Raw genomic sequence first — 15,638 nt, 5'->3', positions numbered from 1 at the left:
CGAAGCCCCCAGACTCTGTCAATAAGGGACGGAGAGTTTTTGACGTCGCCGACTTCTAATGCATGGTTATCGAAGCTTTTCAGCCAGTGTTCTGAATACGTTAGTCTATCCGGTTTGCATTGCTTGCGTTATAACTGATTTTGCATCTAGCACATATCCCTGGAATACACCGTTTCTAAAAATGGCGAATTTAAATACCCCGCGAATTTATGTTAACCAACGTTATATATCAGTATGACAATGTAGTACACTAACGAAGCGTCTGCAGTGCAAGGCTGTTGCTTGTAAATACTGAACAAACCATTCATCATCATTATCAATGTAATCTGTACTTCTTTTTCAGCTTCAAACAAGGAGTTTAAGAAGCCACTATGCCGGTGGAAGAGAGAAAGCCCCTGTCTGTAATGTCCAAGATCTGTTATGGATTGGGTGGGTTGGCCACGGAAATCTATTGGTCCGTACTTGGTGCTTACACCAACATCTTTCTGGTGGAGATCGCTCAGGTAAATGAGTTTAATCCTCAAACCACCGTAGCTTTTTTACGACTAATCTTACCGTATGGGGTCAAAACTGACCCCACAATGTTTTATACAAATACAGCTTTATTGGTGACTATTTTTGTTGTTTGTATATAATGTATAGTTGAAGCAATCTATAAGGGACAGTATGACATGATTAGGTGTGAATAATTTCTGCTTATTATCATAATTTATGCAAAAATAGGGAACATCGTCTATTGCAACTTACGCTATTCAGACCAGCGGGCTCTTTTGAGGCCTGCGCCAACACTTGATGTCATATATCATCTGAATGTCTTACGCTAGAACAACCAAACTTGGTCAACTTTGCTAAAATTTCGTTCGCAACAATTTGAATTTAATGAAATAACTAATTAATGTTTTCATGTTGCTATAGCAACCGGTTTCTGTGAGCCATATTTGGAAAAAGTCGCTAATTTTGGATTTTACAATGTAATTCTAGAACTCGTCTTTTTAAACTGCACTTTTTTTATGTTAATACCAACCAATGTAATTCACTATCACTTTTATGGTTTAATATTTATAATCTATGCATATTTGATTACGCCATCGGTCAAAATCTAAGATAGCGGACGATATAATTAGATTAGCTATAACCGGCTATTTCAACCTCAAATTTCATCATTAACATGTTTATTCAAACAGAAACATTCTTAATATAACGTTTAGGTCCATTTTTATTGTGTTATTAGGTTATATGATGAAAAAATGCATTTAAAATAATTCAAGATGGCGGAACCAAGATGGCGGAATTCACTATTGTAACCTGATAAGAATATAATTTCTATGACGTCATTTTGACGTCGTTCCTGTTGCCATCTACAAATAACGTCTTTGGATATATTATGATTTATCATACATAACTTCTGTTTAAGTTTTATCATGTACCTTTGAGTTATATGAAAATACCCAAGTTGTTGGTTTTCGTCAATAAAATCACATAAATGACGTCATAATACGTCGCAACATCATTAATCTTCACGTTCATTAAACGAAATTGTTTTTTTCACGTTTCTAAAAAACTATATTTTGTAACTATGATCATAATAACCCTTATCATACATGTTACTAGATGACAAGTATCAAACAACAGGGAATATGAGTGCAGATTTTGCAGGGGTCAGTTTTGACCCCACCGGACCATGTGTAAACTTTCTAGGATAACTTAATCAACAATGAGCCAATCTCGGTAAAAACTTGTGAGAAGTTATAAGACATATATACAAACAAACTCATAGAAGGAATTTTGTTTTCGACTCGAAATGTCAAAATGGCACATGTTGATATACGCCTGGGGTCAGTTTTGACCCCATACGGTGGTTTGAGGGTTAAGGATTTTGTTTTGTTTTATTTTGAGTAGGAAGCCTTTGCTTTTATTGAACATGTGGACTTACAAAACGTAGTACTGTAGGCATATTGAAACGAGGAGCTCTTCTATCTTACCTCTTTACAATCTCAGCTTCTCTGGTCGTTTTTCCCACTGAGAATATTTGACATAGATGCTATTATCTAATGGTAGCCTGGTCGCCATCCTACCTACAGGTAGTTTATGAGGGCTGGAGGGTGCAAGTAAGGAAGCTCGGGTAAACTAGATGTAGGATGCACCTAGGCTAAATCAAGGATAGAGTAACTGGCATGGAGCTAGAATAGGTCAGGTACCTTGAGGCTAGCTAGTGAAATACAATTTTTATCTCCATGAAAAATGGAGATATAGTTTTGGGTGTGTCTGTGTGTTTGCTTGTCTGTTTGCTTGTGTTTCCGGACTACTGTAGTCAGCATAACTCAAGAACCGCTTGATGGATTACGATGATATTTGGTATGTGGGCAGGTGTTGTGAAGCCGAAATTCAAGGTCGATTTTGGGCCCCCTGGTATCTGACCTTGGTACTGCAGCAGAAATTCAATTTTTGTATCTCTTGACCTGGATGTGATATGGTCTTGACTTTTTGGTGGCAGATAGCTTGTGGTGTTATGAAGACGTGGTGTGGGTTTGAGCCCCCTAGCAGCTTGCTCTGGAACTGCAGGGGCGTTATCGTGAAAATCTTCTAAGGAGAATAACTGAACAAAGGAACGATGGATGTCCATGATATTTAGTATACAGGTAGCTTAGACAGAGATGTACATAATGAAGTGCAAGTTATGTTACGTATGACTTAATTTGCATAGATAATGAGGAAAATCTATATTTGCAGTGTTTTCCATTATCAGACTCAAATACATGTAACGTATGTAGTTTATGGAAAGTGGATCATCAACAGATACCAATTATGCAAATAAATTCCTAATTTGCATAATTAATTCAAAACACCATTTCTCATCTAATTGGAAAATTGTAGGACTGTCAATATGGTTCTTAGTATGAAGGTAGCTTAGACAGAGATATACGTAATGAAGTGCAAATTATGCCAATTGTGACTTAATTTGCATAACTAATGAGGAAAATCTATATTTGCAGTGTTTTCCATTATCAGACTCAAATACATGTAACATATGTAGTTTATGGAAAGTGGAGCATCAACAGATACCAATTATGCAAATAGATTCCTAATTTGCATAATTAATGCAAAAACACCATAATTCATCTAATTTGACAATTATAGGACTGTCAATTTTGCAACATGTATAAGTTAGATAAAGGTGTTTATGACCAAGCATATATTATGCAAATGTGTAAGTCATTTGCAGGCATAGAATTGTTCATGGAGATATGAGGTCGTGGAAATCTTGTTGTTGTTATTTTGTGCACAAAGCAAAGTTGTATGATCAAACCTTAGAATATAGTTTTTTTCGGATTGTTCCAACTGATCTCATGAACAGTGCAGACATAGGCAGCAACTTCGTAATAGTAATGATTTTTACAGTATTGTCCGATGTTCTCCGACAGTGGAAAGCCCCCCTCTCACTGGACCCGCGGCGCGCTGGCGGCATTGCTGCGTCCTAAACTGGATTATTTTATGTTACCCTTGACTGTATGACCGAAAAGACAACAAGCACACAAAGCTTATTATAAACCGTTTCGTGTTTTTTTGTCGATGAAATTCGTTGAGTGTTTTGTCAATTCGATCGGCCGCAGCGACGCCGACAGCGTGCCGCGGGTCCATTGAGAGGGGGGTCTTGACTCCGCTACTCTTGAACGTTTGCATCCACCATCTTTTTTTTTCCAGCTGCCTCCGTTGTTTGGGACGTCCGTGGTGTTCGGTGGCAGAGCTATGGACGCCATCTGTAATTTCATCTTAGGTCCTCTGATTGACAGGACAGAAACAAGATGGGGAAAGTTGAAACCATGGTAAGAGCCAAAGAGTCAAAATCGAAGGCCCGTTTTCCTTTCTTCATTTCTAGGTGTAGAGCCAAATCCTTGAGCTGCTAAATACGTTTACTGGAAATACCACCCTCACTCAAAGTGTCGGGCTCAGGTGCAGTAGCTGATCTCTCACGTATTTGGCAAGCTCAGGAATTTGGCTTGACACCGGCATCCTGACGGTGCATTATGGGAAATGTGAAACTCATGACAAGTTTCTGAACCCATCAGGATCCTGGGCGCGGGACTTCTCGTCGCTCCCGTGTATATCCTGCTATGGTATGTCCCGGATGTGGGGTCAGAGGGCAAGTTGGTGTGGTACATCGTGCTGAGTATCATCCTCATGTTTGCTAAAACGGTAAGAACTTATACTCCACCTATTTTGGAATTGTCATATAACTGCATATTTTTGGGGACAGGTGGACGAATGGTTCTTCGACATCACTGGTACTCATTTGCATATTAATTGCACTTAGTATAATTTTCGGTACTTTAAGTGATCGTTTCCCATTTCTGTCAAATGTTATCATTCTGCTTGGCAAGATATTTATATTTAAACATCGCAAATATTCCTTGAATTTATCAGCCTTCATATCTTTTGTTTCCTTCTTTTATAAGTTAGAATTGAATATTGCACACAGACAAGGCAAACTTCATAAACATAGGGGGAAGTGGGGAAAATTCAATACAGTATTTTCTGGTACATGTTAATAATGACTTATGTCGAAAAATAATAGAAATTTGACTGTTTTTGAATAGAAATTATAGGTGATATGGGTAATAGGGGTTCAGTGCCAAGTACTTGTTAAACGACTGTTTCCGGATTTTATGTTTTAATCTTGTGGTACGGTTTGTGTTTTGTTGTAAACTGCCATTCTTTCCTTTGTTGCTGTCTACATGTATTTAAAAAAAACAGAGAAGGAAAAGGAAATATGCAAATGGATTAAAAGCGAAATGAAAACAAAATCGGTTCTACTAATTATGACAACACGTATCTAGAAGAGAGATATGCAAAAATGTACATCTATCAGATGCAAAATTTACTGATATGTCGTAACCTTGATAATTTGTTTTTTTTGTATGCACAGGCACTTAACGTGTCTTCCCGTACTTACGTCATGTTCCTAAGTCCTGACAGTCTGGAAAGAGACTCGGCAACTGCGTACAGTGAGTATTACTGTAGTGTGCACTGTGCAGATGACAGTGTCATTACCTTCGCGAGAAGGTTATGCATATGGTAGAGTTTGTGTGTATAAATGTGTGTAGAAGACCAGCATAACTCGAGAAGGCCTGGATGGATTGTCTTGGTATTTGGTATGTCGGTAGGTCTTGATGGGACCTGAAAATGATTATGTTTTTGGCCCCTTAGCGTCTTGTTACGGTACTCCAGCGGAACTTCCTGTTTTGATATTTCGACCCCGTTCATACTAAATCGCGTAAATCGCGAAATCGCGTAAATCGCGATAATGTGGCTTAGTATGAACGCTCCAAATCGCATTTGAAATCGCCCGAAATCGCTTTCCACGAAACCACCTCCGGAGGTGGTTTACTCGCGATTTGCCTGCATTCCGACTTAGTATGAACGCTCGAAATCGCCTTGATGCGCGTTTGGCGCTTTACTTTGCATATTGACCCGGTCATGGGTCAAGGGGTCATCTGCAAATTCAGTCTTTCCGCTCATTATACGATGTTCATCTACCTCCTAGCTTGTTGGAATATTACGCCGAATGCGGCGGAAATATGTCAGAATCGGGCGGCGATTTTGGCGTATGGAATGACGAAAACGCATGTACTGATGGCCATCTTCGGGGATGTGGGGATTCAGAAGAAACTCAAGGGATCCCACCGAAACCAGAGCGTGTACGCTGAAGTGGCGACTGCCTGAGTTGGCCAAATACGCGAAAACATGGAAGTAATGCCGCACTATTAAAGGTAAAAAAACTCAAGATGAAGTACAAGAAGGTCATTGAACACAACAGTAAGAGTGGTGACAATCGAATAACGCGTCCGCCGTTTATCAATCTGTTGGACGCAAATTTACAACTCGCGCTCGTTCGACCCCTGGTGTGAAGGAATGCGACTCAGGGCGATTTTGCGATTTCGCGATTTGCGCGATTTAGTATGAACGGGGTCTTCGATAGATAGAAAATGTATAAATGTAGGCCTAATTTTCATAATTAATGAGAAACTGCTATAATTCTATACTGGTAAATGACGGCAATTCCATTTGTGGCACTTGGAAGTTATGTGAATGTGAACATCGTTGAATCAAATTATGCTAATAAGGACCTCATTTGCATGATTTATGATAGATGTTAGCATTACCTTCTTTGTTAAGCTCATACTTTAGACAACTTCTGTTATTGGGGTGTAGAGGACGATCAACTGATCTGATTTATAATTTATGAGAAACACTCCTAATACGTCAGTCATAAAGGTTAAAATCATTTTGCGAAGGTATGAGGTCGTGGAACTCTACTTATGTATTGTCATCTTATGCATATTTCAGTGACTACTGTATTTTTTATTTCATTTTACTGGCATGTTTCATGATTCAGCATATACAAGCAAGGGCTGCCCAACTAGAAGGAGTATTCCTACTGTATAACCTACTGTATTCCGTCTATTTTACGTTTTGTATTTAAAGTTGTACCATCAAGTTTCTGTTTGTATAATTTTTTGTCTTATTTCAAAACTTTTTCGGTGTATGTTGACCTGACCGATTCTAATTGGTTGTTACAGGGGGGATTTTCTCCTTTGTTGGAATAACAGCAGCAGTAGCAATACATGGACAAATCGTCGGCGCGTACTCCCAGGCCCAGATTGATCCGTGTGCAATTTCCAACGACACAGGCACTACCAACGGTACGAACGGCACCATGGACAACGCCTTTTTGGCAGAAGTGGTAAAGTCCCTATTCCACAAGGCAGCGCCTTCACTGTGACCTCGCTGCGACCTTAGCTGGATTTGTGTTACCCTTGATTCCATACTTGTAAAAGTATGACTGAAAACGCAATGAAACACGCAAAGCTTAAAAGATTCGTTCTTTATCTTGGAAATTCGTCGCGCTCTCTCTGGTAAATTTTAGGTCGCAGAGAGAGCGCGGACAGGTCACCACCCTAGTGGAATAGGGGTAAAACAACCGTCACGCGTCCTAGGGCTCTTTTTGCTCATCTTCCCAAACTACTTTTGTCAAAAACTATGAACATCTACTATGAAGATAGGTCTAAATTTGTAATGATTTGAAAACCATGTAAAATGTAAAAGTATGACTGAAAACGCAACAAAACACACAAAGCTTTAGAAATATTCTTTTTTTTTTTTATCTACGAAATTTGTTGAGCTCTCTGGTCACTTTAAGATCGCAGAGAGAACGTAGCCAGGTCGCCACCGTAGTGGAATGGGGGTAAAAAAAAACCGACACGGGTGCTAGGGCTACTTTTGACATGACACTGCGCATCTTCACAAGCTAGTTTTGTCAAAAAATATGAACATCAATGGAGATGGGTGTAAATTGGTGATAATTTCAATAATGAATGGCAGGAATAATGAAGGAGACATCCTAGCTTCTTTGTTGTCAGAAAAATAGCCGTACAAATATGCAAAGGTATGGCGGTAGTAGTTGTTTCTTTAGTTGTTTGGTTTAGATTATTTTGTAGTTAGCTGGATCTTTAGTTCTCTTGTTTATTTCAGTTTGCGGCAAATTCTTTATTTCATTTTGATACCGTAGCGTCCTGCATTTTATTATCATAAATTTATTATGCCATGTTGATTTGATTATATGAATGACATCCTTTTGGGACCTCAAATTAAAACTGATGCGAGCGTGCGAACGAAAAAGGGTTGGGAAAAAATTGCCTTCATTATGAAATCTACCTGGTCAGGGAGGATAAAAAAAACTAATCACACAGAGTATGGTATACCGGATAAAAGAGTCTTGCTTTTGTTCTTTCACATCTTCTTTCACAATTGACTTCGGCATTGTACGATATAAATATCCGTTTTCCGAATTTTGTTTTTGTAATTTACAGCATATATTTTCCTACTTTGCACTTTCTTAGTACGAATTACAGTGTGGCAAAAAATTATTTTCAAACGGACGAAAATTGATTCGAGCGCGGATGTAATCCATATAATCAAATCAATATTGCCTTAGAGTAATCAAATAGCTAACAGAAATTGAGAAATCGTTGTAATACCAAATCTAGGATTTTCTTGTTCCTGCCCTAAACTCTCGTCCCATATGTTTCTGTAGAAAACTGGTTACCTGGTGTCTGCTGGAGTTGTTTCCGTCATCGTCGTTGCCTGCGTCATTGCCGTTGTTTTCGGAACGACAGAACTAAGAGGTAATATTTTATTATATTTCCCTCCCTGTATAGGGTATGGGGGAAATATATTGTTTTTGCTGGCGTGTTCTTCTTTCTTCTTCTTTTTTCTTCTTCTTCTTTTTTCTTCTTCTTCTTTTTTCTTCTTTCTTTTTCTTTCTTCTTTTACATTCTCCTTATTTCTTCGTTTCTTCGTCTTCTTTCTTCTTCTGCCAAAAAAAAATCTAAAGAATAGTTATTCAAATGTTCCCGTTATTTCCAGACATTTCAAAAACGTCTCGGCAGCAGCGAAACCAGTCACTCGTCAAGATGCTCCGGGCAGTTTGGACGTTTCGACCAAATGTTATCATGTTGATGATATTTTTCTGTGTCCAGATGATTCTGTTCGTAAGTATTTCCAGCCTCCTAATTAAAAAAAGGGGATTCCTTTTTTGGTATACATATAGTGATGTAGGAGATAGAAACTGTGTTCTCAGTAGACCGCATAGTGAAAAGGACATGTGTTACGAATTATGTCATATAATCTTGAAGAGGTACCGACGTGTCCCTTCATCAGTCTGGACCAAGTCACAACTCGGAGCGGACGTACATTTATTATAAGCAACAATGGTGGCAGCTTTTCTTTCCAACACTGGTGGCAGCGGTGGGATTTCTAACAGTATTACCGGTAAACAACTTAACAAATGCATAAATCCTCCAATTTGTTTACAGTAGTTACAAGGTTACGCAGCGTGAGACCAGAGAGATATAGGTTTGATCCACTCTTACCAAATAGATCTCTACTTCTATCAATAAGTGTGGTGTTATTCACATTCTCAAGGTGTGGCTTTTCTCAGTTTACACGGGGTCTCTGCTTTACCTCCTATCTGAAAGAGCGTCCCTATCCGAAGCTGGATAACCATTTGTACCTGAAGTGACTTTGCCCAAAGGGACACAACACGAGGTTTGAACGGTCTGCACACTGAAAGTTTATGAGATGACTTAACCGTTAGATAAGGTAATGTGTATGTATGTATGTATGTATGTAACAGTATGTACATAATAGAGTGACCTCTTTCCAGTTACGGTGGCCATTTTGAATCTCCCGGGTTCATTTGTGGGTCATTCACGAAAGTGAGGCAGGGTGTGTGTGAGACCATAGAGGGGCAAAATGTACCACCAACGATGGCATACCTATATGTCTCCTATAGGCATATCATAGGCCACACACTCCCAGCCTCACTTTGGCGCATGACCCCCAGCTGACCCCGGGAAATTAAAAATGGCCGCCGTAACTGGAAAGAGGTCTATTGGCCATATTTTCAGGTATTGCTTGGTGCGGCAGTACTTTACGTGCAGTACGGTATGGATCTTCCAGACCAGATCCACAATAGCATGCTGGCATTTGCGGTAAGAGCATTTCCATCTTGAGTGAATGTTCTTCAGCATTGATAGCCAAAATAGTGTAGTTTTTTTTCTTTACGTCTCAATTTTTAGCACGTTTTGGGGTGTCCATCGATATAATCAAGTTAGTGTGACCTAGAGTGTACATTGGCATGTGCTGAACTGCTATTTCATGGACATTGACATGATGAACCAATTCAAACACAGGAATCGTGAATAAGATGATTATGATCGTTCTATTACGTGCAGGTCTCTGCAGTCATCTCCGTCCCTGTTATCGGCAAGATAGTGGCCAGGTTTGGCAAGAGGATAACGTTCATGTGCTGTCAACTGGTAAGACTCGATTCAGCATTTCGTAACAGTTTGAAGAGCATCTAAGTTCTTCCTCTTTTAGAAGAGATTCAATCCCTACCCTGATAATTTTATTCTATAATTACTCATTGTATGTTGGTTTTTAATCCAATGGCAGCACTGCAATGTCCAATATACCCCTTTCCAAACTCTGCCGCCACTTTGCATCTGCTCTCGCGAGAGTACAATCTGGCGCGAGCGCGTGTAATCTGAGCACGGAAGCGGTAAGAGCACGGGAGTGGTAATAGCGTAACAATGGCGTCCCAAAAACAAAACAGTGTCAAGGTATCTTCGGTGGGGAAATGTTCTGCCAATCGGTGAAATTCATGTCACGTTTCCCGTCGGCTGAACAGACAAATCACATAACCCCTATCCTGACCCTAATGATTCCTCCCCTGTTGCCCTTTGACCCTTCGTTCTTACCCCCTGAAAACTCATTCGTGGCTCTTCCTTCCATCGGTACGGTCACATTCCCGCCCAACCCTCTCCAGGCCTTATCCCAGAACAGCTGGAGCCTGAGTACGTTATCATGTTATCTATGCTTTAGTTCCTTTTTGTCTTGACCTGAGTGTTGACACATTCAACTCCCCTGTACAAGGTGGTTTTAAGTACACCTGATAATTTCTCACTTATTTATCAATCCGATAGTTTCTTAGACTGTAACTCAGATTTGTTACTTATCCAGTGCTTATGTTCTTGTTTTCGCTACTGTTCCGGCAATGGCTTTATTCAACCTCGATTATGATGATGGGCTGCCTTATCGTGATTTGGTCGTTGAGGATTTACTTACGAGTCAGGATGCGTTAGACATCCACTGCTCAGAGCCTCGGTTTAACCGACCAGCCCGGTATTGGCTCAATACGTTTAACAGACCAAGGTAAAGCGGTCGCCACCTCGCAGCATGATTTCTAAGTAAACAAGAGGACCCTGTATTATGATCATGTATAAGAATGAATATGGTATGGAAACAACGTGTGTAATACGAGAGTTGTTCTGTTTTTGATTCGAGGAGCCAATAAATGCCCGACCGTACTGAGTGACGGTGAGCTCACTACCCTAATTGTGTGTATGTTGTCTGTGAAATAGACGGGAAACTTAGTTCTCTTCGGAGCTTGCGAAGAAGAGAACGATATATATGCATTCCGCAAGTAAATGGTGTTGCTGTGGACACTTGGACTCGAGATCGGCCAGTACTGATAATTTTCCACAGTTCCGAAGGGCTGTTGAACGCACGCTACAGTGATAGAGTGGATTGTATATGTTTACACCGCGTAGTTGTAGTTTTCCAGGATAATCTTAGCTCAAGCCGAGAAAAAAACTACAAAAACGTAAACAAATAGCTTGCGGTCCTAAAAGTGACTGATCTTATACCCACCCTCATCAAGGTTGATGACTGGAGTAGACATTCTGATCCACACAGTCTCCTGGGAAATAACGTTGTTATCAAGACTTATCCATGTTTGTATATTGAACATGTTTTAACTTACAAGTTGAATATCTACTAATGGTTGACTCACATTGAGCGGTTTTCCTCCTTCCTAGGCTCTTATTCCAACATCCCTGGCACTTCAGTTTCTTCCAAGTAGAAGTGCGGTGGCTGTGTTGATTATTTGCGTCTTACTAGGCATGTCAGGGTCTGCAGGATTATTCGTACCATGGTAGGTAACAGGCATCTAAATGTACACTTGATATTTACGAAGATGCTCTTTTGAGTTTGAGTTTAGTAGGATTAACAGCTACTCTTTCTGTGGTCCATTCAAAAACATGACTGGACAAAGCTACATGACACACGGACATATACAGAATATACATGTACATAGATGATAAAAGGCTACTTGATCGAATTGAGGTCTATATACAATGTTAGCAATATCTAATGACTTAACAGTTTCAAACCATTAATTCCAGGTGCTGGACATTCTGTACTGTTACAAGAGGGTTTTTTTTTTTTTCTGAGCATTTGTTCTGGGCTTCGGTAAGAGGATGGTTTGTGATTTAGATGATCGTGTTTGATAACCATGTGCTTGCATTGTGATCTGTTTATATACAGGGAAACTGGCTGTTTGTTTTCCAAGATTTTACGTAAACTCATCATGCTTGTCTGTCGGTTTCTGTCTTTTACGGACAACCACCCTAGCACCTGCAGCTAGCAAAGCGTCCCTGCTTGTGATCGTGAACCTATCAGTTCCAAGGGCGATCCTGGCCGTTCTGTTCTGTATTACTTGTAGTCGTTTTATGTACTTTTGCTGATGTTGATATTGTAACAGAGTGGAATCTGGTCAGAGGCGTTAGCAGGCTCTTCGAATCTGACCGTTTTTCTGATCCGATGGTACATCAGTTCTACTGGTATTGCACCCAGTTTGTTGTACATGGACTGAGCAACTGAGAAAAAACTGAGAAAAATAGATACCCGTGTACAATAGATCATGATGTGAAAAAAAACCCTCGTAAAGTAGGCTAGCCAGACTGAGTCAGACTTAAATGCTTGCTTTGTCAAACCTTAGGCTTTGTTTTGTAATTGTTTGTTCGTTTTTATTTATTCTCACAGGACAATGCTTAGTGACGTAATAGATGACTACAGCTTGCGAACTGGCAGACGACTTGACACTTGGTTTTTCAGCATGGCCCTGTCTGTGCTCAGTCTAACTGCGACTGTCGGCCTGGGACTGACCACCATTACACTAGAGTAAGGAATTTTTCTTACTTTTCTAGTTTTTCTCGTTTTTGTTAACTCATATTTTCTTATATTATGAATTTCAAGAATGAATAAGAAACTAAAAGAATGAAAAATTTCTTCCCATGGAAATCCTCTTAAGAAACTATTTCTCAAAAAGATTTTCACTCTAAAGAATTTCAGAAATTCACGTCCAAAATTCTTGTTTTGATCATTTGTCTTGTTTTTTAAGAAAATATTTCTCTCCCCTTTCTTGAAAAATGTTATTTTTAGAAAAATTATTGTAAGAAAAAAGTACTTAAGAAAAAATTTTTAAGTCATGGACAAATTTTTTTAACACAGGAAGTATTCTTCTAATAAAAAAAAAACACAAAATAGGAAGAGGAAGTTTTAGTAGTGTAGTAATACAACTCAACACAATATTGCCAGTATTTTTACTGTCTCCTCTTTATAGTCTACAACTGGATGGACCTGTAATCGACACGATCTGTGCCATTAAATATTTTATGTACAAAGGCACAGAGGTCTTTGTTGTCCGTAGAGCATATGAGGCGTTTTTAAGTTTCTAAATGCTGGACATGGAATGCAGATCCTGTAAAAGATGAAAACGTCCCATAATATATTGCATCATATCTAGATTGCCATATCTTTGGGACAAACATGTATGGACCATTTTAAAAGCAACCAAAGCAATATTAGGGACAACAGAATGGAAAGAAAAAAATGGAGTCTTTATTGTAGTGACATTTACTAACACTGTCTAGAATATTTGTGTGATAACGTCATACCTTGAACATTTTAAAACTGGACAAAACATGCCATACGATGATCCCCTTAAAGCTTAGTTTCGCGAGCCTACAGAAACCCCGGCAAGGATTTTCAGTGAGTTCTCACATCACAAATGGCGTCGTGTGGCGCAAGTGTAGAGCGCGCGGCTGTCAAACAATGGGACCCAGGATCTAATCCCAGGTTGTGCCCAGAGACATGTCCGAACTTGCGCCCCGACGTTGTGCCCTTTAGGTAGCCAATTAACACGACTTTCCTCACTTCACCCAATTGTAAATGAGTACCTAGCTCATCTAGGGTTAGGGACGTCCCTCGGATAGGACGTTAAATGGAGGTCCCGTTTTTGGGGAGAGCCACATGTTAAAGAACCTACCACACCTTTCGAAAAAAGAGTAGGTGCATGCCCCGGTGTACGATGGTCCAAATATTACAGTCCGGTCTGGGATGACATCTTGAAAAGGTGATAGTTCATCTGTTATGTCAATCCTTCCACAAAATGTGGTAAATCAAATAAATGAAACAACGACGTCATATTTTTGCATCATGGACGTCGCTATACACTTTGTGATAGTGTTGTTTGAAGTAATCATGTATAGTAATAACTGAATAAATTGACTTTAATCTGAATTTTGGGCCCTAATATTGCTTGGATTGCCCTAAAGTATTACAGCTACTGTATCTAAATTACGTTGATGTGGTCCTCTCTTTCCCCCTTCCTAACCACAGCTAGGTACTCATTTTGAGTCTGAATCGAGCGAAGAAATAGGTGTAAATTGATTTTCCCAAGGGCACAACATTGGGGGCTGCTAGCTAGAGATTTGAACCCAGAACCTTGAGATTCTAAGTCAACACAAGACTAAACACACGACTGGTTTCCCCTTCCATGCAGAATCGGAGGCTACAAAGCTGGAGCTTGTTTCCAGCCTGAGTCTGTGGGCACGTCATTAAGGATGCTCGTCTCAATTGTCCCAGCAGCCTTTGCCCTCATCTGTGTGGGGTTAATTTGGAAATATCCTATCACGGAGGAGAGGCGGAGGGATATTAAGGAAGAACTGGAAAACAGGCAAGTTTAGTTCTTAGCTTGAAAGTTAATATGTGTTCAAGTTGGCAGAAGTCATTCTGAAACACGTTTTAACTGTAACTACCAACACAAAAATTGGGCTAAATTTACTACTGTACAACACCAGTCTTTGTCAATGAATGAGCAATCTAATGCAGAGATGACGTCACGTTATGCAGATAAGACACGTGACTCGGTGAGCAGTGGATCATAAGTTGCAGAAGTTTTGTTGTTGCAAAATCGTTTTGAAAGCGATGACATATGCTCGTACTCTTTTGATATTTTGGTATTTGCAGAAAGTTTTGCTTGGAAAGTGACTTTAGTTTTTGTTCTGACATTAACTCGACTGTATCATAATCACACATGTCAATCCAAATGACGATGATGATGTAGGGTGTAAATGTGAGATGTTGATCAGTTCTTCTCCAGTGGTATAATGATTATATGGAAACATCAGCACAGTATCGTAGAGATATTTCCATCAGATATTTGATTATAGGCTCTACCAGGCCCCGCGGATGGCTGGAAAAATAGTAGAAATTGTCCAAATAGAGTTAATAGTATGCTAAGGGTGTCGGCTACGGAGAGATGGTCAAATATGCCATCGGCGGGGCCTGTGCAGAGTCGCTATTTACAAAGGGTATCAAATTAATTCCCCAATTATTTATGCAAGAAAACTAGAATATCATTTAAGCGATAAACCAACTGGAGCCCAGAGCGTCAGCCTGTACCCATATAGCAAACTCCTCTTGTGTGTTACCTGTCTATTTGGCCAATTTCTACTCTTTCCAGTTCCAGCCGCCTCTGGAGCCTGATAGACGCTAATTTTATTATGCTATGAGTCAAATATGTAGGGCATATTGTAAATGCATTTTTTTCGGGGCGACCGTTTCACCGCGAACATTTTTGTCCAATATTGTAGCTGTATGTGCGAACTTAAAACTACCGCAAATACTCCATTTTTGTCTTAGCGCGAAATAAAAACCACGCGAACTTAAATGCATTTACTGTAGTTGTGACACTCCGCTGAAAGGCTTTTAAAGCGAGCCTATGATGCCTACAGTTGGTTGCACCTTTTCATTTAGCCTGGTCCCAGTCTCTACGGTTCTCTTGGGTGTGCTTTACCGGGCCTAGTTTGCTAAATTGACCCGTTTCTGTCAGTCTGTCTTAGCTACCATATAGAGTTTCGCAGCCGCCATAGTTTAGCAGCCACCGTAGTTTT

The 15,638-nt window shown here is 39.8% G+C and overlaps 1 protein-coding gene across 1 annotated transcript; it reads left to right on the top strand.

Moving 5' to 3' along the window:
• The first annotated feature begins 349 nt into the window (after positions 1 to 349).
• On the top strand, positions 350 to 14,443 carry LOC136427561 (sodium-dependent lysophosphatidylcholine symporter 1-like). The gene is made up of 12 exons (XM_066416525.1): positions 350 to 503; positions 3,703 to 3,824; positions 4,068 to 4,194; positions 4,925 to 5,003; positions 6,579 to 6,742; positions 8,093 to 8,183; positions 8,425 to 8,549; positions 9,468 to 9,551; positions 9,795 to 9,878; positions 11,439 to 11,554; positions 12,445 to 12,582; positions 14,246 to 14,443. Exons 1-12 carry the CDS (start codon positions 372 to 374, stop codon positions 14,427 to 14,429), a joined length of 1,446 nt encoding a protein of 481 aa, XP_066272622.1. The 5' UTR covers positions 350 to 371; the 3' UTR covers positions 14,430 to 14,443.
• The last annotated feature ends 1,195 nt before the right edge of the window (positions 14,444 to 15,638 follow it).

Source organism: Branchiostoma lanceolatum, chromosome 2, assembly GCF_035083965.1.
Source record: "Branchiostoma lanceolatum isolate klBraLanc5 chromosome 2, klBraLanc5.hap2, whole genome shotgun sequence".
NCBI classification, from domain to species: domain Eukaryota; kingdom Metazoa; phylum Chordata; class Leptocardii; order Amphioxiformes; family Branchiostomatidae; genus Branchiostoma; species Branchiostoma lanceolatum.
The sequence above is the reverse complement of the archived record's forward strand: the minus strand, read 5'-3'. Positions and strand labels throughout refer to the sequence as shown.